This window comes from Euwallacea fornicatus, chromosome 5 (assembly GCF_040115645.1).
Source record: "Euwallacea fornicatus isolate EFF26 chromosome 5, ASM4011564v1, whole genome shotgun sequence".
In the NCBI taxonomy this organism is placed as follows: Eukaryota; Metazoa; Arthropoda; class Insecta; order Coleoptera; family Curculionidae; genus Euwallacea; species Euwallacea fornicatus.
In genome coordinates, this window is record NC_089545.1 from 4,363,273 (window position 1) to 4,391,111 (window position 27,839).

General features: G+C 35.6%; 1 protein-coding gene across 2 annotated transcripts in view; it reads left to right on the plus strand.

Annotated features, from left to right (window-relative positions):
* Positions 1-658: 658 nt before the first annotated feature.
* Positions 659-27,839, plus strand: part of LOC136339273 (uncharacterized) — a 70,437-nt gene continuing 43,256 nt past the window's right edge. The window contains exon 1 of one of the 2 annotated variants that reach the window (XM_066282389.1): positions 659-738. In XM_066282389.1, coding sequence (XP_066138486.1) covers positions 696-738 — 43 coding nt within the window. In that variant the 5' untranslated portion in view covers positions 659-695. Of the gene's footprint in view, positions 739-16,018; positions 16,327-27,839 lie in introns of those variants that run through there. The other variant, XM_066282388.1, reaches the window with a different exon arrangement.

Genomic DNA, 27,839 nt, shown 5'->3' on the forward strand with positions numbered 1-27,839 from the left:
TACGCAGGCCCAATCGCCATTCTCGGTTTCACAGGAAGTGAGATTAATTTCTTTGTTTCAAATATACCGCTGCCCAAGTCAACCTCGCAATGCTAATTTTTACTCTAATTTTAAAAATCCACGCCTTTTCGAGGTCAAATTGCTCAAGCCAAGAACCTTTTTTATATAACTTTTTCCCTCTTTTACAATTTACGGAAAAAGGTGCAGAATCAGCATCCCAGTAGCGAGTAAAGTACATGGCTTTATTAGGGACGCCAGTAAATTGTGCTAGTAATTATACTCTCTGAGTGGGCATGCGATTTAAAATCTACAAATTTTGTGTCCAGACAGTGCTTCCTTAACACCTAGTTTCATTAAACCTTTCCACTAAAAGTGTTATTTCCAATAAGATCATTTACCTGGGGCTTAACTTGCGTCAATTCTCTCTCTTGAAATAAATTCAGGCCACGTTTGGCGAGCTCTATTCCCATAGGAGCCTGCTTGTTTCTTTGGTCTCGAACGTTACGTATTATGGCGTAAGTCCGGAATGGATAAGAGGAAATATGATTATGGAGTTCGCCAAATGGTATGGGGTGATGAGAAGTACCGAGGTGAGACCTTTTAATTACGCACAACATTACGCATTAAAATGTTCCACAGCTATGAAATCAGCAACTTTAGGGAGCATTCGAGTTTAGTATCTCACGAATCATCAGATGGGTGTGTCAAACGCAGCAGATTGTGTAAAACACCAGGCAGGTAATAAGAAAAATGATTTTAGAAAAATAATTATTATTAGTTATAAAAAGATGTGCAAGTTTCTGTGTAGTCGTGTCTATTCTGTTTTGTTGGGTAAGCTTAACGTTTTATTGGGCTCATAATGTTTCGTAAGGGCAAATGTGATAAAAGGAGGACGTGACTGGTGTACTACATACTCGTAAATTGAAAGATTGGATAACCGTAAGCGAATATAGCACCTTTTTAACCTCTTGTAACAGAGCTCTTATAAATCCTTCTTTGCATTGTTCTGTTAGTCGAAGTAAATCTGCTTTATTCAACAATTCCCATCATTAGCTGAAATTACGAATTTCTCCAAATAAACAAAACACCTCGAGATTAGATAATTAATCATTCGGCAACTAAATTTCGTAATTAAGTGCCAATAATCTCAGCAATTTCGTCGAAATTTCACGTTCAGTCATCACCTAGAGAAGCTGATGGAACGCAGATTGCCTCCTTGGAATACCCGTTTGTGTCAGTATTTCTTAAACTGAAAAGCAGTTGCTCTTTCCAGATTGTGGAATTGATGAAGCAAAGTTACCTAGTTTGAAGTTTATAATTGGCGAATATCGTATGTCAACAAGATTTAAATTGTAAAGTTACGTTGAAGCGTAAAACATTAAAGGTATGATCGAGTTGAAGATCTTAATGCGTTTAGATGGTGTTAGTGTTCGAAAGGCTAATTTTAAGAAGAGCATTAGTTCCAAAAGGCCTATAGAGTTTAAAGCAAATTTCCGTGAAAATTATGTTTTTTGGCTCTTATTCCCGCATTAAAACATATCTTTTATAGCATTGTGCCGGCTATACATTATTCATTGTGTTCTGATACATTTTGATCGATTTCCAAGGAAAAAGCGAATGGAAAGATGATTTGGAAATATGAGGTTTAAAAGCTGAACTTCTACATTTTCTTGTACTTCAATTCGAAAAGATTATGAAAGAAATATTAGGGACCATATTTTCCATTATATGTCGTTTTTCTGTTTTTATTTTCAACAAATGTACATATTGAATATTGTTCACTTTCACTGTATGGAAAGCTAATGTTTTTTGTCAGTGACATTTCGAGTTCTTAGTGAAAGTATTATTACGTAGGTTTTTATTTTTTCAATTATATACCCCGATGTTTTCGGATGGTGAAGTGGTTTAAGACCGTCTAGGAGAACGAAATTTCAATACGTTCCCTGAATTAGTAGAACAACGAAGTGAGATGATAGAGGGCAAGTTAGCGAGGCAACGTTTGAGTCTGACCAAAATTAATTACGAATTAAAAGTTCAGAAAATTTACGAATTTTGAAATTGCCCTAAATGTTGTGTAAATGGAACCGTTCTCAAACGTCGTAGTGAACGTAGGTTGTCTTTTTCGTATCTTTAACGAACTTTTTCAATTGAAACAAAAGCATCAGAAGCATTTAGAAACCACCGTGGCATGATTCAACAAGTAGTCAGAGGCCTTTTGGACGTAGACATTGCCAAAAATCGATCTTGTGCGGGGCTGGCAGTCCTTTGGCGTCGTATTGTCGGACTTTAGATCACATTTCCAGTCTCCCGGTATCGATGGACCAGCCATGAAACTACGCTCTGAAGACGTCCTGCCTCGATTATACAAATGGCCCTATTGGTTTCACCGGCAGGAAGTTTACGTCCCGACATTATTGCCAAAGAAAATTTTCAGATTAAATCGGAGTTGAGGGTATAAACTTGAAACAAGTACTGGTCTGACATTCTTACAAATAACAAACGTTAAGAATATGCCCGAACCTGAAAAAACTAATCAAACGAGGAACAAAAAAAACGGTCACCCTAGTAAATATTCAAATCCTCATATATGATAGTTTGGTAAACAATAATCGTGCGACTTAAAATAATCTGAAAATTTTTGAATTTCCTTAATTTTGGTGGAGCAATGTCTTGTAAAAAACTCTAATAGTGACAGAACGTTCGTCTTGAAATAAAAGTTGGTAAAACATTCAGGAATTATGCTAGGGAATAGAAAATCGTTCATAGATCGATTCATAGAAGAACCAGTTGATGAAAAACATTCCACAAACCATTGATGTTAATAAGTTAGCCTGGTTCGCAGGTCGTTCGAGGCTCATGGACGACTACTCGAATACAGAAAAAATGTTTTTGATTCTGGATACGACTAGAATCCAAATCATTCTCATATTGGTCTATTTCATGTCCCCGTTCTTCAACGTCAAGCAAAAACGGGTGTGTTGCGAGCTTCACTCCACCATGTGCACTTGCCTCTGTTCCTCTTTACGAGTGCCCATTAATCCAGAATATCTCGAAGGTACGTAAAATATGGAAGCTCGGGCACATTAAGGGGTATTAAGATTTTCGTCCGACTATATCTTAGAAATCGTTTGACACACAGCTTTCGCAAAAAAATCCAAACTCGAACTAATTCATCTTAAATTGCTGGAAATAACTTGCTAGCTCGGAAATAGGCCTTTACGGGACGTATCATTAATGTAATTTCTTAAAAATGTTTACCAACGTTTTCCTCTATTTATTTAAATCAAAACTCATATCTTGAGAATCGCTTATCGGTGAAAATACAGCTTTACTATTTTAAAGAGCATATTCCGCTCTATTAGGTGCACTTCAAAGATCGCCTTTATGGCCTTTACTCTAATCGGTAGATGGCTTTTTTAACAATGCTTTTTCCTAATTTTGCTGGATAAAATTGAATGGGATAATATAGCTGAAAATTGTATTGTCGTGACCAGCTTTCACACATTAAGTAGTTGTAGTCGAAATTTCTGGAACGTTTTAACCCTTTAAAAATATTTGTGGTGGTTTCACCATTGTCTGTAAACTTAAATTCTTTCTGCAAAGTTTTGATTAAATTTATGCAATCTCGTTTATGTTTATCGAGAAAAATTGGTAGCAAAAAGCATTGACTTTTAAAGACTGCTGATTAAATTAAAGACCATAAAGACGATCTTTGAAGTGGGCCTAACGGAGCAGTAAATACTCTGAAAAATTCTGCCGAAATTTCTCCCATTAGTGGCAGTGTTCGACGTACGAATCGTTGTTGTGTTAAACATGGAAGTTTTTGCAGAGTTTGAGAAAATTGCAACTTCTTTATGTTAGACGATTGGTCTCTCGAGATTCTTCTCATTTTCAACTAATTTTCGCGAAAAAGGGAATACCATCGTTAAAACTTATGCACCTGTTGTTGGCCATATTCGTACTAATATTCGTTTGAAATGAATTCAATGTATCAATCGTCCATCGACGTGTGCAAATTCAAATCTAATTCCGCTTTTCGGAAAATGCGACAGCGACACTCCATGCTAAAATGTCGACATCGAGATCAAGCTTGCTACTCGAGGCAAACTTAATGTCAATATGAATACCATAACGTTAAATAGATTCAGCTCACGTTCGGCATACTCCGTCCTGGCGAAGGGACCATTATTCTCGAGATTTTGATTCTTGGATAGAAACCGACTAAAAATATTCAAAGCTCTTCCTCAACTCCATTAGTTCCGATTTTCTAACGGACTCGTTTGATGACCCTTTCGTAGCCACTGTCAACGACAAGTGGTTTAATAATTAATGCCCCATTAATGTTATCACTGCCGGAGCTGAGAAAATAATGTGGTGTAATACACCAAAGCCATCAATCATACAATAATAAGGAAGCTTGTTTCTAAGATGTCTGGTAAAAAGTTGCAACTTTGGCCAGTAAATCTCCAAAAACAGTTTCGGATACTCTGACAAAAACCGTATCTTTGTAAACTTTCCAAAGCCAAACGTTCGAGAGTGGGTTTTTCTCAATTTTTTGTTATTTATTTATGCCAGTGTTTGTGTGTATCAGGGAAATCTGCCGATGTCACCAAGTGCTTACGCTATGATTAATGTGCTGGATGTGGTCGAGTATAGAAGTCTAGAACTTAAAAGTTTAGATCCATTTTAGCTTTATGGTTCATATTTTACGAAAATCTTGGAATTGCCTCTATCGCAAACATCATAATATCAAAACCAGACATCTAGTCGATAAACGACCGAGGGAGACATTTTCAACGGTGTAAAACTGTCACGGCCGAACATAAATTTTATTTGCGTCCAGCTGGAAACGTGGGTGTATAAAGTCTTTACCTATTTTCACCAAGTCGTATAGATAGAGTTACTTTGAGACACGGTTCAAGTAGATATACTGGGCGTTTCAAAACTATGGCATCAAACTTCTAGGGATTGCTCAACGCAACAATAGAAGACATTCGAGTATAAGAGGCCGGGACCGCAAACGTCTCCTTAAGGCGCTACGGCCTTATTTACTTTTTTTATCGAGTTTGAGTACTTTTTATTTTTATTTATTTGTACAAAATAATACTAAAGCAATTGTTCAAAATCTTGTCTTTGAATTTCGTTTAAACGACGTACATGGTTTCTGTGGACTTGGCTAAAAATTTGATAATCGTTTTAAACTTCTTCAAATGCGGCAGTGATTCCTGTAATCAGGTCTTGGTCTGTTTCCAATGGCGTTTCATAAACCAGAGACTTTATATATCCCTATAGAAAAAAATTTGAAGGTGTTAGATCGGGTGATCTAGGGGCCCACCGAACTGGACCGCTTCTGCCGAGCTAATATCGTCCGAGCTAATAAAGCGCCAAGACGATTTTTTGAAAAATATCTGTACTGTTATTGTGCACAATCAAATTGAAATAAAACGTGTTAAAACTCGATAAAACGCGTTGTTGCACGTAACTGTCTTAAAGCATCATAAGGCCGTAGCGCCTTAGGGAGACATTCGCTGACGCGGGTTCTTATCCTCAGAGGTATTTTATTGTTGCACTGAATTCTCCCTAAAAGTTTGATTCTATAATTCTGAAACACCCTGTATTCGTTCACAGAGCAGATAAGATGAATTTAAATTCAATCACCTATAAAGGGGAAAAATACAATTTTTCTAATTTTGGTAAATAAAGCGACAATTTTTAGTAATCGGCCCACATGACTAAAAAAGTTTGACTTTTCTACTATTTACGAAAGCAAATACTCTTATTTTATGATTGGGGTCATAACAAATCGAACCACTGACAAGAATGCTTGCAGCAGCTATGCAGCTTGAATGGATTCGGATACATGTTATTTTTTTATAATTTAAAAATAAACTCATTAGGAAATTGAATTTTGTATACTTCGTGTGATTTTGCTCGTTTTTCTCGTCTCGCTCGCCATACAACATAATACAACGTAATCTTGTTATTGCTCGAAAATCGTCTATGTGTTTTTTTGTTGATGAAAATATACTGATTCATATTTCTAACGTTCACGCTTTTACATTTTTATACGATTGTGTAATGATTTGGCAAACGTTTTAATAAACAAAACTATTAAAATATTTATCTGTTTTACATGCTAAATTCCTACAGATCACGAAAATTATTCATTAAATTATCATCCAAAAACAATAATTAGTACTATTAACAACACTAAATATACGGTAGCAATTGATTGGAAAAGTGACGTAAAACATATAAAACTCAACATATCCTATACTTAATGTCATTTGTATTATTTATGAACGTATATATGAGACATATGTCTTAAACTTGTAAGAAATATATTTCAGCACCGTCCATATATGCAGTATTACTGCAGAATGGAAAAGATATATTAAATGGACGTGCTTACTAAGTTCACGCATTGTATGACCGTATGCAAATGTCCATTGATCCAACTATATGCTACTATATCTCAAAGATCAATTGCCATAGAGCTTATACACTACTCACGTCCATTTTCCTCTCCTGTCTAAATAAAATCGTGGAAAGATCGATATAACACCACTTTAAAAGGTTTAATATAATTTTTTTTTTCAATTTTTATAAAAAAAAGGTCAGTTTTTGTGATCCAAACCAGTTTTAAATTGTTTTTTTTTTCGTAACTAGTTATATAATGAAAGCTGATACCTTTATTTTGTAACTCAGCTATTAATTTGGAGCAGCAGCAATAATGATTACTATAGATCAATATGTATATAACATCGTTAGATGATGCAGTTTAGTGAAAAACGGGTCAATTTGCAGGACCTGGCTCGTTACACAATGCTGTGCATGTCCTAACTCGACATAAATCTGGTTACACTGATTACAGAAACAGCTATATTATATTTGGTTTTTTCAGTAAAACTGAAATAAATGTGAATGTTATAGGTTTAATTACACGGTTGGTTACGGTAAGCTTAGATCTTGTAGATAATAGAAAGTTCTAGTGCACCTTAAGAGAACCCCCTACGGCATTAGCGTACCGAAAGCAATTACAGCTTAGGGCTTATTTTGGAAGAACTTTCCGAGATTAGGTTTGTTGTTGAAATGAGCGCCCCTCTCTCTTTTCTAGATTGTATACAAATATATAAGCGAAAAAAATGGTCCCTGTACAAGTGTTGTCGTTATAAACAAAATATTTTTTGCCAGTAATGGAGGGAAAAATTGATTATTCTATGTTTAAAATCAATTTCGTACTTTATTTTGATTTCTACCAATTTTTTAATAAACTCAATCGTTTTGGATCATAGCGACATTTGAATATAGGAACTCAATAAAAGCAATAATGGTTTTTATTAATCATGAACCATTAAGGATATTGTTTGTAATAAAACTTTATTGGTCACGATAGTGTTGTTGTTTGTCCAATTCTTTCAATTAGGTAATTGTTTTGTAGATTTCGATAGATCTGAGGAGTACTTTCGGAACACACATCGTCCTTTTTGGACGGGAGAGAGGGGCGGAGAACGGGGGAGGGGTCACAAATTTGATGATGCTTAGGGTTTTTTCAGAATCTACATAAGTTCTAGTTTCATATTCGATTTGGAATTAGAGATAAAGTCGCAATACGAAGAAATTAATGTTTCCTGATGATGATTTTTAAGGAAAAATGATTGGTACAAACCGCATCTCTCTATCATTTTTGCGCTCTCGCTAAAAGGGATCCCCCAAAAGTTGATATTCGTGTGAGGACCCTACAGCTTGGTGCCTTACAGTTTGGATGTTCATTCGATGAACGATTGATATTGTACTTTCTTAAAATCCTGTTTTAAGCACTAAAAAACTAAATTTTAGATTCTTTCGTTTTTTTCTAAATATGGTAATAAATAGAACGTTTGTTATAGGGACATTATCGCATTTAACAACATTTGAGAGAAGGCGAATCTGTTGGAAAGTTTAGATGTTCAAGAAGTAATAACTTTTTCAACGATAACGTAAAAACGACAATTTTCATCGCACTTTATCTTAACTGGAAACACTGTTCTGGTATCGAGCGGGGGGATATCCTATACTGTTAACTTTTGCCCCTAGAGATGAAACTTTGACAGTGACCCGTGAACGCAACCCGCCATTCATGGGAGTATTGTTGGATACGAGTGGCCAATTTAAAAATTTCAAATTCGATAAAAGTAAATGAACCATAACATGAAGTAAAATAGAAAATGAAAAAAATCTATATTTTACAACTCGTGTTTATGTGTTGGAAGCGAGCTAGTAGAGTAACAACGTAACAACAAAGGGGTCTTGTAATTATTTACCGATAGAATTGAATATTTCGAATTTTTTAAAACATTTTCTGAGGCGAAAATCATCTCGTTTGGAAGCTTCCCGTGTAGACCTGTTTTATCTCTATTTTATTCTCAATTTCTCTGTATAATTGACTCATCACTGTATCAATTTTCTGTAGGGAAATATCTTCACCCATCTCTTTAAAGCTCTCCAAGAGTTTTACCATATCACTAAGGTATGGAAGAGTTGCGAAATTTTATTAAAGTTTAAAAATGTTTATATTTAATTTTTATAGATGTCGAACAGCGAGTTAAATGATTCCACCTCTGGAACTAGTGGTTACTGTTTATTCATGCATATCATTCTGGACGACCATGTATATTGCCATAACGCGTCCGCAAAAATGTCGTTTTTATTCAAACGTGGTGATTTTTTTTTTAAGTTTGACTTTAGTCGTTTAGCTGAAACTAACGTTTAGTATAACCAAACAATTATGGCACTTTATCGTCTGTAAACGCAATATAATTTGTCGTAAATTCGTGCTTAGATGAGCTTTACCACACGTAGCAAATCAAAGGCACAATAATTATCCAAACTCATTCAAATATCCATAGCCACGCAGCTATTGTGACACATTTTATAACTTTGTCACAATAGATGCACAAAAACTGTCACCCCTTTAGAGATAATTAGGTTTCAATTGGCAAATTATTTTTCTAAAATCAATTGCAAAAGGTGTATGAATTTAACCCCGTCGGGAAGGATAAAAAGCTTCAAATAAATTTAAACGGCTTAAATATCTCGAGCTAAAAAGAAACCCACGATCTTCCCTGGCAATTAAACGGGCGTTAATTTAAATCCCCTTAAATTCTCCTCCGAACGGAAAATACAAGGGTTAAAAAGAGTTAAACCCCTAACAAATTTTTAGTAAGCAATATAATTAAATTTCCAATTTGTTTTCTTTCTGCAGGCGCTGAACCAAGTCCTATTTCACAAAACATCGGAATGAATGACTTTACCACCTAAAAAAGGAAATTTCTATACACAAGTGGGCTTAACCGAAAAATATTTATAGCCTTATTCTGGCAACAAATCAATGTCGTTCCATTTTTTTTATCCCACGAAGGGATATGAATTTGCGTTTCTAACACACGACTCCCTTGAGGTGTTTTAAAAATCGACTACAGAGGTGAATTTGTGGATAGGAACATCTCGTAGCATGAGACAAAATATTGCGAAAATATGTATGCTGTGTAACACGCTTACCAAGCCGCAGTCCCAAGGGATTTCTCCATATGCTTTTTAGCCTGGAACTTGATACGGTAACACTCGACAATAACTCCTCGTTTCCATGCATTTTAATGGATTCGTGACTGCTTGTAACTCTGGGTCTTTAGCAAGGAGTAAAATACTTGTTTACATTTTTTAAATTATATATAATATCGGAAATACCGCTGAATAATTTGAATCTTGTGTAGGAATATTGTCTGGATAGACCGTTCGAAAACTTCTGCATAGAGAATCATATTGACATCCGCTCATGTGGAAACTACTCACTTACATACGTATGTCTACTCGGGTGGAAAGGGAGTATTTTTCACCAGATCGAATATCAAATGATACCTTAAAGAAGTTTAAGACAGTATCAAAATGTGTTTTCAGATCGGCAGTGTTGCCAAATAAATTTCCTCAATACTCGTAAAAGACTTTTTTTCCGTTAGTTGTTTGAACATCGGTAGTGGTTCGCTCGAAGGTTTTTTAAGGATATTTATGGAGTAGCTTTCAACAACGTTGTTTGTGACATAAATAAACACTACTGTATACTGATGCGATTGAAAATTTGAGAGTTTTCAGGGTAGAAATTAAATTCCAGTAAATCGCACAGGAGCACTTGGTTCCATAAACTATAGGCTTTCCACGTGTTGTACTTTATCGCATTTTCAAAATGTAAATAAAATTTTTCGACTTACTAGAATAGAAATTAAACTGGAACAAAGAAGAGCACCGGAAGAACCACATGGCGTTTTGGCACATTCGTTTCGAATTACTAAATTATAAAATAAAAAGGAAAAAGTTGCCAGTACAGCACTCAACGGTAGTGTATTATTTCTCACGTTACTTTCAAGCAACTATTAATAAACTGTAAGAGTTAATATGATTTATTAGAACTTATATTTTTTAAATTAATGCGAATAGATTATTTAAAAAAAAATGATATGCAAGCGTCTCAATTGAAAAGCCCTTTGTGGCTGACATTTTTTGCAAGCTGGTATTTTTTTAGAACACTCCGTGTAATGCTGATTTTTTGTTTTCCAACAAAACGAGTTGTCCGACATGACCGCACTTCCGGTCCCAATCAGCAGTTGCAATAGCCAGGCCGATATTGAATCCTGTGATCATAGCGGGCCCCTGCATATAATATCGCTGTAAATTATTGTTATATGAAACGGATGAAATCAAACTCCCCCAAAGCTCTCCCTCGGAACTCCTCAAACTCTAAAGCACCCCATCTGGTTTAAATAAAGTCTTTGTTGAAAACTCTTTTATCCACCTAAAGAAACTAATTCAATAAGTTCCCGAGTGGTCTCTTGAAGCGCGACGTTTGGGTTTTGGTTTTAATTCATCCCAAACTTCGTAAAACTTTTAGGAACTTTTCTTATTGAAAACTGGTATTTTTAACCCTGGACACTAACCCTTCAGAGTTAATATTAAATCAACCATGTAAAATGTCCGCCATAATTAGGAGTAACTAATGGATTTTTCGCTAAACAATCAAACGGAAAGTTATTTGCAAAAAAGGTGCAAAAAATGTCGGAAGGCTTGGTAATATTTCTTTTGTACAGTAGCTGCAAATTATGTTAGGTAAACAGTTATGTTTACCTAACAATTTTGTTGGCGCTAAAGAGAAGAAAAGAGGTGAAACATTATTAATGGACCTTAATGTTTGATTTACCAGTTTTATTTAGTTAGAATTAAGCGCCAGGGGGAACCTAAGTGTGAGTATTTCCTTGAAGGTAAGTTGTTTATTGGAAATAACTTCATTGAAGGTTGTTTTCAATACACATGTCCAGCAAGCCTTGATTGAATAATCGAGCTGAATAGGGCGAGGAACCTACTTAACGTTGAAGGCTTCTGCATAGGAAATGCTCAAATAAGGCGAAAATTTATTAAATTGATGCTGCTCTTAGCAGAATTTTAATAAGCTATTTGAGGGATGTAAATTTAAAAATCTCCAAGCATAACCTAAAGTGAGTTTCGGCTTTTCATTTAATTTATGAACGAGACAATTTTTGTTTTCCTCCAGGTGTCGCATTTTGTTTTGTGTGCAATTGCAGACAAGTTTTTCTGCAGATAATCGATTTCAGACTATGTTTGAATAAACATCGCCTCTGCCCTACATGCGAAAATGTGCATTCTATTTTCATTCAAATTGTCCCTTTATGCCAGTAGCTCATACTAGCTCAGCGTAAACAAGCATTGAGACTAATTAAGACAACAAAGCGAATGTGCCGTGGGAATTAACATTTCCGTCTTTTCTGCTTTATATTTTATTTTACATATCGGTCTTTGTCGTGAAACGACCTAAATTTAAAAATGCAAATTCGAAACGACGATTGTCGGTTTTCTATCCGTTGTAAAAATGTAGATTAAAGGTCTGTATCTAAAGGTCCTCGATAGAAACGTTCATACCTACTCTTTCCAATATTTTTCCTATCATATATTTGACTTATGTTCATCAATACTTCATTCCATTATAATTGTACGGGGACGTTTGAAGAATGTTTCGTTTAACACCGTGGTACTTGTTGCCCTTTCAACAGTCCTAATTTCCGACGGAAAGTAAGCTACGAATGTAAATGCTTATTTTAGTATCTCGTGACAAATCAAAATAAAAAATTTGACGCCTGTGAAATTTTTGGATTTTTTTTTACAGATCTTTACGACGACTTTTTGAGTCACCTGGTATACATATCTCTAACAACTGGTTGAGAATGACGCGGTGCACCAAAAGGTTGAAGTCCTCTGCCGCTATTAATTTATCTTTCTTAGCAGCTTATGAATGAGGGCATTTTTGTTATTGATTTGAGGAATCTTGCATCTTCCCAATTACACCACCTAAGCTTGAGACGTGATTAGTATCCGTTACTTGCGAACGCTACCATTTTTAACACAGTGGTTTTCAGTTTCAGACAGATGTTCAAATCCACTTAGGATAAGTAGAGTGGCTTTTAAATTTAAAATAGAAATGTTGTTTTTTTTTTTCGTTTTGTTTTCCCGCAATGCAGTCGCCGGAAAAACGTTGCAACTTTCTTCACGCGTGAGCGTAACGAGTTCGTCACAGAGATTCGATAATTAGTTACCATCACTAACACGCTTAAATGAAAAAGAAAGATGAACTATTAAACTGTTTGAACACTCTTATCGCTATCATTGTGGCATTTTTGGTACTTTATCAATGCATAAATTCATGATGTCATAGATGCAATAAGTCAGTTTAGTTCGAGGCCAAAATTTTAAGCGCAACTTGAAAAATCGCTGTGTTCTAATAGATCTGCAAAAAAGCAAAATGTCCTACATAAACTAAATACTATTTTAAAAAGAAGTTTTATATTGAAACTGGACGTGCAAACCATTAAATTAAGTGTTCTTGCAAGTTTTGGACGAATCTAAAAAAAGGCTAAAATCAATGCTGGTGACATAGGACTGGCGTTTTGTATGAGGTTTTACTTCGTTAAATGTACACATAAAAGCGGAAGATTTCTAACATCCCATATAATCCATGACGAGATGTTGTATCTAAGGGAGTTTCTGGACGAATCTTATCGTGAGAATAGCATAAAATTTATCTTCTTCCATTTCCTCCGGATAAACAAAAGGCCATTGTTTATTTGTTTGCTTGAATAGAAGAGTATCCAGGTCGAAATGCACCAGGTTGAAATGCACTTAAAATACGTCGTGTTCCTTGAGTATGTTTATTTATTTGTTGTAGGTGGTATATTGAATTTTTTCTATGGCTTACTTCAATTTATTATATCAGTGTAATCAATATTTTTTTGAATGAAGGCCACTCACGCTCCCAGCCAAGTCTATTTCAATAAGTTAAATAAAACAGATTGAGCTTCGGGAAATTGTAAGATTTGGAATAAAGGGTAAACGAGTAAAAGTTTAGGCAACCTTATAGAAAGCCATCGCCCCTCGCCGAATTAATTTCTAACTTCTGGTTTTTGAAAAGAATACTCGCCGAGCAAGCAGATTTTTTTCGTTAAAACTCAAAAGGTGCCACACAAGAAAATTCATAGTAGCATCGAGATTGACCGCAAGTAGTTAGGCCTTTAAATAAGGGTCAATGAAAAGCAATAGGAAAACAGGGAAATTCTGTGGCGCCACTGTTAAATATTTGATGTCATAAGTTCAAATATTCAACTCCAATTTAAATATTGACCCGAAATTGAATCAGCAAGTGGGTATGGGCTTGAGAGCAAGGGTCGTATAAATAAATACCTAAATGTTTTCGATTTTGTACGAATTTCACTTAAACGCAATAAATCAAAATCTTAAGTCGATTGCTTGATGAAAAATGAAAAGGAATTTTAATTTAGAAGCTCTGTGTTTCTATATTTTATCTGTCCGAGAACCCAGTTCCCCAGAATCTAATTATATTCTCTTTTAAATGCGAAACAAACAGAGTTTATTAACGTTATAAATTCCGCGTACCGCCCTGTGTAACAGGGCGGAAAGTTATTGCTCACAATATTTCTATTTATCTCGTATCTGGTTTTTACAAGCGGTAGTAGGCTAATATATTTCATTTCCAAGGGGAATATCAAGCTTAATATTTCTCCAGAAATAGTAGACAATATCCAATATCGGGTTAAATTTGTTTTGTTTGTTTACTTATCTTGATGATAAGTCATTGTTTGCTTGTGTAACTTCCAAGATTGGATCGACTGCAAATACGGCCGCATTTAAAATTCTATACTTCCCATCTTTGAAACTTCGGATAACTTACACAATCAGCACCGAATAAGCAGGTGAATCCATTTTAATCGATCTGTTTGCACTGCAATGCAGCTAAAATGATTCGATTTAGCTCTCAAAATCTCGTATAAAATTGCTTATACCATAAATTTCACTTCCTTCGAAACAGATATGCTGAAGAGGTTTGTTTACATTACAAATAAAGTAACTACAATCTCGTGCGAGTTTGGAAAACACACGAAGACACCTGACACTAACTTTAAAATGAGAGTATTGTCTAAAAATAACAAACATACTGGCGCGTCCAGATTGAAGTTATCTTTGTTTCGTTATTAGACATTCGAAATATCAAACAATCTGAAATGCATCAGCTATCAAATGGTTACAATGGGGAAGTCGGGTTTATTGCTCTTAATTTTCAACTGAAATTGGGCGTGGTTCTCGGTTCGAAAGAATTAATAGCTCTCACAAACGTTTGTTTTCACAGTATGTTAAGGCCAACAATGTTTCCCCCAAGAACGTATGAAAAAGTTTAAAAAATAAGTAGATTATTTTTGGAATAATGGCCCAAAGCATATTTTGGTTCGGTCGCCAATAGGGTGTCAGAGTCAAGTTGCGCCCGAAGTCCGTATCGGCAATGGACGGTGCCCGCTTGCATCGGATGGCCCTCGACCGCATTTAATTTATTCAGAAAAAAACCATCTCAAGATGGGCGCAAATTACAATATTTTGAAATCTGCCAGAAGGTCTAACGACGTCCTGACATCATTCCATCACAAAATGCTAAAAAAAATTATCTCGCCTGGTAGATTAATAAATTGAATGTGAATACGCGTTGTAAAAAACAATGGTTGAGATCGAAAAAACGCTCAGTGTTATTTTATCCCAATACATTACCATGCTTTACACACCTTTCCAATTAGCCCAAGAGTGGGACTAAACGAATTCGCTTTGCTCGGAAAAATCCTCTTACCCTTCAATGCTTTGTTAAACTTGGTTAAAAAATCGAGTGTGGCAAAACAATTGGCCTGCAGTTTAAGTTAAACCCTAATACTTTTACATGAAAAATCTCCAATCATGTAGTATTTGAGGGTTTGTTAAAAACATTTTCCCGCATGGAAAAAAGACGGTCTTCAGCTGTAGCTAACCAGGATTCAGCTGCGAAACCTCCTTCGTTCATAATAAAGAATTGAATGCCACTGAACTGGAGACCGGCATTGACTTTGACCCAGTTTTATAGCTACAGTTGCGTGCTATTCTACGGATTAAGGTATCTTCTCTAAGGGTCAAAAATACTGAATCCATAGAACAAACGCAAAATGATTCGGTCGTGTGCACATTTTTCCTTCCCCCTAGCCATGCGTCTATTCCGATCCCAGTATCAACCTGCGAACAACGTAGATTCGGGGTTTCCCTTCACCCGGAATTGTAAAACCATTTAAACATTTGCGTATCTTAGGTTAACGCAGTTCAGGATTAAATCATGTTTGTAAAACTGGGCCTCTATATGTTCCAGTAGAAGTTTCCGTAAGTCGCTGGATGCCTGAGGACGCCCCGAACCAAGTTCCTATTTTGGGGTTGCAGTGGTGAGCCTTTGTCCAGCGGGGATAGTCAGTTCGGCATGCATTTCTACGAGAATGGTGCTCAATCATATGGAGTCGATGATCGTAACATTTGAATTCGTCGCTTTTGCAGTTGGCGAGGTGACAGAAAATACAGATGCAGTTAACATGATAGTTAAAGTCACAAAGTGAACAATCATAGCTCCCGGAATCGTTTGTGCAAAATTCTTTGGCGAAACCTGGCTGCGCGTCGCGAAACTCGCTGCATTTATTTCGCACTCAGTCGCTGTCGGCGCCTCGACGCACCCCGATGCCCTCCATGAACTACGACGTCGACGTCCCGGGCCGATTTTGATGCCGCCAACTTGTTTAAAACTTTCTGCCGCCATCGCCGCCGTCGTTTATCGGGTGATAAAATGAAGTGTTTGTGGCTATAAACGTCTCACACCGACGAAAATGATCGTCGAGGCAAGGACCGTCGTTTTTCTCGTTATTGTTCTTCTCTTCAAAGGTACGTCTGTTGTTGACAAGTGGATTAAGAAGTTGAGAGCCCTTCGGTTTGGGGGACAGGAGAGAGTTTATTACTTGTAGGGAGTTACCTTCTGTAATAGGTCCACGTAGACTTCAAATTTTTACGTTAAGGCTTTGTTAAAGAAGGTTTAGTATCGATAAAAGAAAAATTTTTGTGATTAAAGTGGTAAGGTCTACGGTGATCCTAAACGGGATACCTTCCGTGGGTTCTAGCGAGACATTTTATAAACTGTAGTGCATGTGCAATTTGGTAGATTCTTTACAATGACAAAGTAAATTGTTTATCAGAAAGTAATAGCGGATCGTATCCAGTGCTCAAATTCCCAATGAGCATATGTCGCCACAATTCACTAAAATTTTTTTTAATCTATCTCACAAGTCCCATTGGGCCTCCGTAACTTCTCCTGTTACTCCCTACAAGCACTGAGATCATTACAACTACTTGGTCTTCTTGTATCATCTCACCCTCTCACGCAAAGCTCTAGAACACTGCTTGGACATTAATCAAAAAAAGTTACTTCACCAAACATAATTTGTCCTTCTTATCTACGCATCCTTTTATGAAGTTGCTCTAATTTGGCCCCTAGTCGTTCCAGTCAATTATCTCTGGATCCGGCAACATAATGTATAACGTTCCAACTTCGACAAATGAGCGTAATTCCAAGGCGCTGGCTACTACTAACAGATTGTCTCTTGCCAGATCATTATGGATGCGAGTACTTCTGCAATGTTTTTTTTCCTAAACTATCATGAAAATTATGGTGAATATCGCAGGAGACACTATAGGATAGTTGCTAATATTCAATGTTTTTATGTCGTTCAAGTTTGACAACAAGCTTCATTAATCTGTGGAGAACATGGTTTTCTAATTATATTTTACGCATGGCCAGATCGAAAAATGAATTGTATGAAATAGTATATTTTACGCTAATAAATTGATATTTACTGCACGCGAAATGAAATGAACAACGTAACACAGGTTGTGGGTGTCTGGCGTTGTCGGTAGGTCTCTTTGTCGTACAACGTTGCATTTGAACGACTTAGAAGTTTTCAAACTTAAACTTTTAGAACTTGATCTAAACTAAGAAAAACCACCAGTCTTTCATAAAAACCAATAACAGAAAACACGCGAAAGGAAATTTCGAGAACTACTTGTGTGAAAAATTAGTTATAGGGAATTTGACGTAAATTTTAATTCATTTCTGTATAAGTGCAAAGGTCATGACGTAGGGAAATGGTAAGCTAATATTAAGCAATTAGTGTTAAATTTCAGTTGTTCGATCGGATATTGCAAACTAATAGGCGCAACGCAGTGTTTAGTAAATAATTGGAAATTCTGATGAATAGATGTGTGTCATACTACTAAAAATTATACAATAGAACTGTTAATTTCCTTCAACAGTAACTTTTCCCATCCGTAGCAGTGAAGATTTGTATACGGTGCCGTAATCCATTTATGTTTGTATATCTGAAATGAATTTTGTTTGATGTCGTTTTTATGGCTCCTCTCCTTTTCAAATAAAATTTTATGAAAAACAGCGCTTTTCATCGATTTGCAGGAATATTTTTTCTTTGCGCATATCTTCCTGAAGGTTATATTATGGTAGATTAATGCTTATATGTATAGTGCGCTTTTTTTTAATGACCCACCTAGGAATACACGTGTGAAAATAATTTCACTACCATTCTCTCCTTTGTTTTTCTTACTACGGAATTGACTTGGTAAATATCCATTTAACGCTACTAACTTACATCAGTAAATAAATTGAGTCGAAGAATAGGAAAGTCCTAAAAGAGGCATATATATATCTTTCTCTATATTCTATACGTTCGAGATGGACTGTTAAATTTTTCTATTATTTTATTCGGCAATATCGGCTGACAAAAACAGAGGAGATTGTTGGAGAGGTGAAATTGCATGCTATTGTCAGTTAAAATCAACTGAGGATAATATTCATCTTTTACTAGGGACTCGGAAAAACGTTTTCTTAGTGATTTCGGCGACAGATCTGTCACCATCATGGAAATGCTATTAAATCAGGATGCATCATCAATATGACGTAATAGCATGAAAGCTCATCATGTAACATTTGTCTGTAACTGTTGATTTATTGTTACGAATCGTTTTATCGCTTTTTGCAATCTTCTCTTAAAATATAAATAAAAAATATATAGTTAAGAAGAACCATCAGTCAATATATCTCTACTGATTATGGAGGCATTACGGACAGCTGTCCTTATGTTAGTCGCTGATACATCTTTGACTTCAGTTTCAAAAATAGTTTATTGTTCGCTGTCAGCTGTTATTCCTTAACTGGATTTTGAAGAGCCGACGCTTAACTAGTAAAAATAGTGTTCAACTATGCAAAACATCTTAGTTACGTATTCAAGTAAATTATTAATGCTAATATTGTATTACATTTTGCCTATCATGAAATCCGATTTATTTATCTTTCCCAACGGATTGTTCGTGAACAAAACTTTGGACAGCCAACTAATTAACGCTTATACACGAATCTGACAAAATTTCATGCGAGGTATATGGTATTCACAATGCGGCTTGAATTAATTAAGTAAATTTGAAATGAAAAAAGGGACAAGTGGTATAAGCGTTATGTTAATACAACGTGAACTCAATTAACTAAATTAACTTTTTGCGCATAGTGTTTAAATACGGGTTAATGTGTTTAGGATGTTTAAAAATTTAGTAAGTATGATTTATGTATAAACTACGTCATCGAAAGATACGAGATTGTGCTTCTCTGTGACAAAAATTTGAAAAATTTAATTTAATTCGACCATATAATTTTTACGAAATTATTAATAAGAGAAATTTCCGCAAGCAGGAAAACATTTGTACAACAGTTGTTTCGTTTCAATTTTGACATCTCTGTCATGAAACGACTACTTTGAATGCATATTTAACCAAGTTGTGTATCTATCACTAATTACTAAATCTCGACGGTAGATATTCTCACCTTGGATATAATACAGCAGTCAAAAAATAAAAACAGTGAATTTGGAATAAATCAAGCAAACAAAATAGAGTGTAAAACAGCTCGTAGTATTTATTTTGAGACTATTTATTGGGCTTACAACGTGAATGAGACAGAAATGAAAATTCGGTTGGATATCATAGTTCACCAAGATTATTCTATAACCATTGAGCCAAATGATAGTGCCGAAGAGGTCTGGTTTTTATCGTCAGTGTACCTTGTAACTGGTGCCCTCTTTCGATCTAAAACCCGAACAATATCCATTAGAAAATCCCTTAACTTAAAAAATAACACCAGATTATTATGACGTGTTAACTGCTTGTTTCTTACCGCCATTAAATACTACGGCCCGGCTTTAATTTCGCGCAAAAACGGAAACAAGGGTTGTAACAAGGCGGCGAATGAGTAAAAAATGTTTCCGGGGGCAAAAGGTCTGATATAGTAGGTGGAAAGTTCAGTCGGAAGTTGGGCCATTTAACAATAGGCAAAAACTACTTTAACGAATTTGACTCATTAATTTGCTTAGAGCTGAAAGTACTCTTAATCTTGAAATGTATGATGGACATTTGTTACCAAACATTTCCACCGCAAACTGCTTGACGCAATTTTAGAAAAGGAATTACTTTTTATAAAGAAATTTTAATGGAAAGTCTGTCTCCTCCAAAGCAGATTATAACTTTTTTATGGGCGGTCATTGATGATTTATGAAGTCGAAAAATTCCCACTTCACCTCTTGGTTTTTCGAATTAAAATTTAATTCAAAATGGATAAACCGTCTTATAGCTCGAACACAGTCTATTTCCTGAAGAGATAATTCCAGAAGAATATGTCATTTCTTCCGAGCCTCCAAAGAAATGTGGCAAAAAGAAAAGTAAGGAAAATCCGATCTGGGTCAAATTATAATTGGATTTCGCTTCCACAAAAAAGTTTTATTCACTCTGAATAAGGGCAAAAGATTTAAATTCATATGTTTAAAACACAAAAGAAATGTATTTTAACTTTCCCTATAGCTCCCAATCCAGTTGAGATAAAGATGCCTTTTTTATTTTTACCTAAAGAGATTAGGACAATTAAATGTTCCCCTCTTTACGTTCTTTTCGATTTCAACTTTCTGATGTATAAAAATGAGATAATCCCATTGTGTAGCTTACGTAAACTCTTTTTTTATACAGCCCTTCACAACTTTGACTTGATAATATAATATACAAAATCCGTTGTAAATTGCTTATTTTCTCTATCAATTTAAGGTAAAGTAGCAGATTAATACGCATAATTAAAGTTTAAAATTTACATATATATTCAGCGGAAGGTAGTTTGCCAAGTTCTTAATCCCTATCCCAAAGCTAGTTAAATTTATATTAAAGGTATAATACAAAGGTTCCTGACATTCTTGTGCGCGGGGCTTATAAACTGTATAAGTGCCATAGATACCAGTATATTTCATAATAGATAAATATGTTACCTCACAGAGATGCCTTCGTTGGTTGGGTATTTTGCCCGTGTGTTGACCCCCGTGTTATTAACAAAAAATAAGGAGAATTGGGGTCAAATCTGAAATAAAACTTTTTCTCTCTTTTGGTCTTTTCTTGAGATTAATAAGGTATAATAACTTTAACGCCCTCCACCATCATCGATCTCTCGCCACGCCTGGTAATTCAGCGTTGTTATCCCAAATATCAGAAAAAGACTGAAATTGAAAACAGCTATATTTCTCTCAGCTTCCGCCATCCTTAATCCATTTTTTATTTGTCGCACGCTATTTCTCGTTTTGCTTTCGAGTTCTCGTCGAGCCGTTTTCTAGTTAATGACATCGGGAGACTAGAAGACGAGGGAGCATTGCTTTTATTAATGAATTGTTGTTTTTTTTCAGTTAGATCTTATTTGAGAAGGTCATTTATTGTCTATGAGATTATATTTATTGCCCTTCCGGAAAATTGCGAACATGGAAGAAAAAAAAAATTAATGGATGCATTTCCCATTTTTGATCTCGAAATCCGGAAAATCCTTTTTCGAAGGAATATATCACATAAAATTTGTGTTTTAAGTGGCCGGTTTGTTCGAGTCATCCGAATGTCCGGCCATTTTTGGGGCAGTTTTAATTAATGTGCTAAAGAGACCAACTTGCAAAATCAATTGATAGAGCAATTTGTTTAGTTAAATTCGGTAAATATTTTTCAATTTAATTAAAATTGAAATTCAATATCAAAAAATAATCGAAAGTAATAAAATATTTACTTTATTGCTTGCGATTATTAAATTATGGAATCGATATATACAGTACCGAATCGCATGAAAATATGTGAATTTCTGGTGCGTGCAAAAGAATTCGATTGTTCTTGGCCGATTTTACGCTCTTATGGATTGTATGATAAGGTATAAAACTGGTGTTGCCTTTTTTAGTACCTTACCGATCCTATCTGTGACTTTTGGCCCTGCTAACTGAAAAGAGATTATCCTTTTTTGCATTCTGTGTATGTATGGCAGACAAGTCCAACCCTGTTTTCCGCCTCAGTGCCCTTTTCTCTTTTTCGTCGATGATTTTCACTGTTTTTGGTTGAATTGCTCTATTGAACTACTGCTTACTATACACGTTTCCACCAAAAAGTGCGATCGTTACATTGCGAAAGTATTTCTCCGAATGATCAACACCCATTTAACCACGTCTGGCTCTGTTCCCGTTTAGGAGATCTCCATGCTGGGCATCCTTACGCATTTTATATTTTTGGCTGCAGAAATTTCGTGAGGTATTCTTGCAATCTGCAACGTTAACGATGGGTCTCAATGGTGCTTCCAGCGTACGGACTGTTTTGCCAGCAGATAAGGAACATGGAACTGTGTTCATTTCATCATTGTATTACGAGAAATAAGTCAGAACACCAACCACGTACGTGAACCTGGCACGTTTTGCGACAGCACGAATGTTAAGAACAAATAATAAGTTTCAGAAAAATATTAACCACTTTCACCAATGCTCTATGGATCGTCCAAAATTGCTAGATGAGGAATATCACTCAGTTTCATTGTCAGTTCTGTAAGAAAGCCGTAGGAATATCCCACAAGAATTCTACTGCCAAGCAAAGGACGGCTATACATATAGAGGACTTGACAGATTTCATTCAGATGTTACACTCTTTAACTCTATCTCCTGGAGACTAATAGAAAACGGAGGGAGGCTCAAAAGCGCCTTTGCTACGTATAGGTCTCACGGGTCCGTCACGTGCCGCCTAAATGGAGTTACGGTAATCCCGTTGACTTGATCAAGCGAACGAGTCTACAGGGTGAAAAATGTCTTCTGAAAGCCTCCACGGTGGTTTCGACGTTGATTTCTTATTAGTCTAGCAAATTTTCGCTAGTGGTTTTATTCAGTATGCCTTACGAAAAGGGTATTTTTTAGAAAATGATGGCTTCGTATGCCATACGGTGTGTCTAAGGTAAGTTCAGCCAACACGGGGATCTCGTAAATGGAAATAGATACAGATTTGGTTAAGTGAAAGACAAACTGCTTAGTTTCACCGGTTCAATAGATTTTCAATATTCTTTTTAATTTTTCAATTATTTTTCGCTCGACTATAGAAAGAGACAGATGACAACCACTTTTCCATTCCAAGTTTGTGTACGCTTCAAAATCATAGTCTTAGTTTCGTTCTGTGACTTTTCTGTGAATTGAGGGTCAAAATTTCGATTCTTCTCTAATTTCTCTGGATGCAGTCGAATCCTGTACATGATTGTTTGTCAAAATTAGTATTGAAACTTTAATAAAACTATATATTATTATATAAAATATTATATGTATATTATTATTAGTTTCCAGTTATTACAAGAGGAATTAACCGAAATTTGAGAATTTCATTTATCTCTTTTTCGACACTGGTGGATAAAATTTCCTCTAGGGCATCTTTTAGCGACTAAATTTTTGTCAATGCTAACGAGAAAAAAATTCTACAGAAGTCTCAGAAATACGTATTGGTTTATGAAATTCTCTTCCGAATATAACTCCCCAGCAAACAGATTCCGCCTGAACCACGCGCGGTTAGGTCAGGGTTTGCCGAAACTACCCTGATGCGGCCCCGTGGCGGCAACTTTCTACTTTGTGGTGGCATGTAGACTGGGCATGTCTGCTCGGCTTTTAGACGGGTGCCCTTTTCTTGTGATAGTATGCCGAAAGATAACCGCTAGAAACTGGAAAGCCGAATAAATTAATCCAGTCCCTGACACAGTGGGTAAATGTCCTGTTTTCGTTTCAAAATCGAACATGCTCTCGGTGTGCAACGTGATGATGTTTTTTTTTTGTTCTATGATTGGCACCTCCCTAGCCCTAAATAAAATGTACTAAAAATCTTTAATTTCTGGAGATTTGATATAATAGTAGGGGTAGTACGATAGGAGAATTCAATAAAATATACAACCACACATTCATCTACTTGTACACGTTACATTATCGAGGTTTAGAGTGTCAAAGTTCAGCTTTTATCAAGATTTTACTTTAAAACCGCTTCAGTTTCTCAATGATTGGGTAGAAACTTTGTGCACATACCATTCTTCAGAATCTACCGATCCCCCTTCTACACAAGCACCAACTTCATTGTAGTACCACTAGACGCAGAATTCTGCAAACTCGAATAGCTTGTTCACAAGTCATAAATACATTTTTTTTTAATAAAAATAAACAAATAATAAAAATAAAAGCCAGGAAGGGACCAGATGAGATACTCGACCAGAAGCTGAGCAAAAAGCAAAATAACCATGCCCCAAGCGCCTTCGCCTAAAACATATTGCAACCTTCAAGGATTCGACTGTGACCTTAAAAAGTTTGGCAATATCTTTCACATTATACGAGGACCATCTGTCAGAGTTCGTAAGCCTCTTTAAAAGAAAATAAGTCCTGCACGTACAAGGAACAGCTAAAAGTGTTATGGATTTAAAAGTAAATTTCGCTAAACCGTTTGAAACTTACCACTTTTAAAAAGGTTAGGTGTATCATATTTAAAATATCAATATATTCATTTAAGAAGGTGCAGCTGAAAATAGAAATAATGAATGCTACATAAGACATTTTTAGCGTTGTAGGAGATATCTCAAAATTGCCAAAATTTTGAAATTCGTAACCAGCATATTTCCAGCAATACTCTCATGGGTGGCGGGCTGTATTCACATATTGCCCTCACACCTTTCTTTCAAATTGAAATTCTAAATTACTTTTCCAAACCATGACCAATGCCTGCAGTTCCCGAAAAAATATCGTAACTGACTCGTGTATTAATGGGCGATAGGTAATCTCAGCCGAATTAACGCGTTCGCTTCAAACACGTATTACACCGTTTCGATTATTAACCACCTCCCTTAATACACTTATTGATTAAATAACCATTATCTTATGCAGTCGTAAATCTCCAGTAGAAAGCCACAAATAATCTTTGTCTGGTTGAAGTTGAAGCTTCCTCCTCTACGGCGTTCTCGGTGGGGTCCACGATAAGGAATTTCAATTAGATCGGACTCAAAGTTTTAATAGTCTGCGGGATAAAGACCATAAAATAGGATCAGTCGAACACTGATAAAATTTAGGTTGAAGCAACTTTATTTTGAAACTGAAGTGCAATTTCTTGTTATCAATATGAAAACGGAGTTTTGGCTGGCCTCAGAAGATTTTCACAATAATTATTCACTTCTTGAATGTTCAGGTGAATATTTATCAATTTTCTATGTTACATAGGTTTTAAAATTCGGAAACGGTCTTCTATTTACATAGAATCTCCGCAAAACTTAACATAAACTATTCACCACCACTGAAACCGACTACTAAATATTCCCAAACGTATAATTTAAGTGGAGCTTAAAAGAGCCAAGAGAATTTAAAACAGGAACAGCTCAAATGTGTGAAAAAACGGAGCTTTCAAGTTTTCAAATTAACGCTACAAATTAATTTTGTGATCGTTAATTATAAATATCTGCACTTTTAATGGTTTGCTCTTGACAGTTTCTAATAGGCAACTTTCTGGATTTAAGTATTAACGTAGAATTAATTACATGACTCTGGAACTTTGTGTAGAATGTTGATATTTGTCGAGGCTTGTTGTGCATGAGATAATGCAGCGTGTAATCAGATTGCTGACAATCAAGATACAGTCCCAGTCTCCAACTTTCAACGTGTCCATGGCACGAAATCTTCCTTCAGGAAACAAAACAAAATGAACACCATCAACAATATCATCTATCATCATTTCTCCAATAAACTGGCTGGTTCGGAAGGCATGTTTCACTCTAGCCTTAGACAAGAAAAACCCTAAAAGACAGAGTAGAGTTATTTGCCAATAAATTACGTAAAAACTACAAAGCAATATTTTAAAGTCTTGTTTACTAGTCTATGCGGAATCCGCTTCTCCCCTCATTGACTTTTTGGAACGAATAAATCTTATGGGAACAGAAAGAGTGAGTCAGATCAGCATTGTGTGGAAAAGTATTTAGATTCCCAGCGAAATAAAAGAAAAAGTTGGATCGAAATTCTTTATTTTTTGCGGTACGTACCGGTACATTTTGGAATTTGTGATTGCGGAAGTACTGTTGAATTATTGTGACGTCATATGCGTGCATATAGTGAGCGTTACCTGTTCGCTTTACAAAGGAAATTGGTCGAAGGGCAATTAAAACGAATCCATTTTTCTGCATTGTCTTCCGTCATGATCCTGCATAGTAGTTCAATAATTTATGCAATTTGAATGAGTCTAACATGAAGATCTCGAAAACGGTGACAGAGCCAGACTGGGTTATAGGGAATAAGGAATTGCGCATTCAAGGGACAAGTTTGACGGTTCAAAGTTATGCACGAAACTATTTTTCGTTTTTCACTTATTTTCACTAATTTTCGAATATCTTGTTTATTGCTTTCCCGAGTTATGATGAGAGGTAGGTAGAAACTACGACCATTAGTTTTCATCAATATCTTGGTGGTGTTAGAGTTCGCTTATCTCTTGCCATAACTCGGGGGACAATAAATTCCTTATGTTTATCTTAAACCCACTAAATGATTCTAAAAATCTAATAACCTTAACTGTAATTTTGTTAATCTATATTTCGTGTTACGTTGTTATTCTTTTTGTATTATTAACTTGGTGTGTCTCGAAACTACCTAGGCAAAATATTTTCGTTTCTTAGCTTATTACATTTGCTCTTATTTTATTAGAGAATAAAGTCAGGTGAGAACACTCCAGCCTTTAAAGGGGACATTTCTAATCTATAATAATGTAAGTAAACAAGCCGAACTCAAATAGTTCGGTTTTCTTGTAACAATATTCGTGTTTTTCTGCGCCCTTTAAAGTCAATAATATGTATCTCAGAATAAACAAGAAATGTTCGTTGTACCATTTTCCATTTGGTAAAAGACGTAATATCACTTAAAGCCCCTAAAAGGGCTGTAACAAGCAGAACTGAAGACGTTATTTTCCGTAGCATAATTCGCTAAAAGATAGTTTCTTACAAAAGAGGACAAGTCCTGTTATTACCATCGTACTTTCTAAAACTTTATTTTCTTGTTACGGGCAGGAAAATGGGATGATGTGGTGTATGAATAAAGAGACACAACGCTAAATGAGATATGGTCGTACGTCATATAAAACATATGTGACCTGGGATTTAACAGGAGGAAGAATGAAGTGTCCTGGATAATGGAAAGATCAAAAATAAAAAATGGGTTTCAGGGATTCGGTATTAATCTTTCTGGGTTCGTTTATTTGAAAGGACATAGCTAAACCCTGCAAATGAAATGTGTTAGCCAATAAACAGGATCGACGAACCTGGAAGAAGTTTTCCAATATAAGACATATGAGGGTTAAACTCCTACAAATTTAAAGTTTTAACAGCCGAGCCCTCAACAGCTCCCGGTTTAGCTCGGTGGGTTCCTGATAAGGAATTTCAATTATTCCGGGGTTAAAGTTTCGAGTAAAAGAATTACGAAACTTTCTGATGTTCGATCGAAACAGTGGGTGTATAATTTAGCTGATAGAGAATTAACTTCAACATTAGTTGTTGCTGTTTAAAGACATGACCAATTTCGCCCTCCAAAATACTCTAAAAAGTCATAGCCATGTAGGAGGACTGAATTCGTATACCTACTGCATATTTTAAACTCGTAATGACACTGACAAGGTTTTTATGATGTTAAGGGTACTTTAAGTCGATATTCGAATTATCGTTTTGGAAAAGCTAACGTAAGAGACAGTTCAATATCCATATAAAGTCAGTCCCAAACGGGTGATAGATCTATTGGAATATTGGAGTCTGTATAGAACAGATGCGAAGGTGCCAAACTATGAATGTATTGTTGTATTAATTTTAATATCAAGCCAGTTTTGCATCTGCCCAATACCTAGGCTCCATTTTAACGTTTCTATAGAAATTAGCTGGAATTTAAAATTATCAGAATATTAGTAACTGGCCCCAAGGACTAATAGTTTATTAATATATTGAACACTCAGATAAATTAAACTGCCACTCATGCACATGT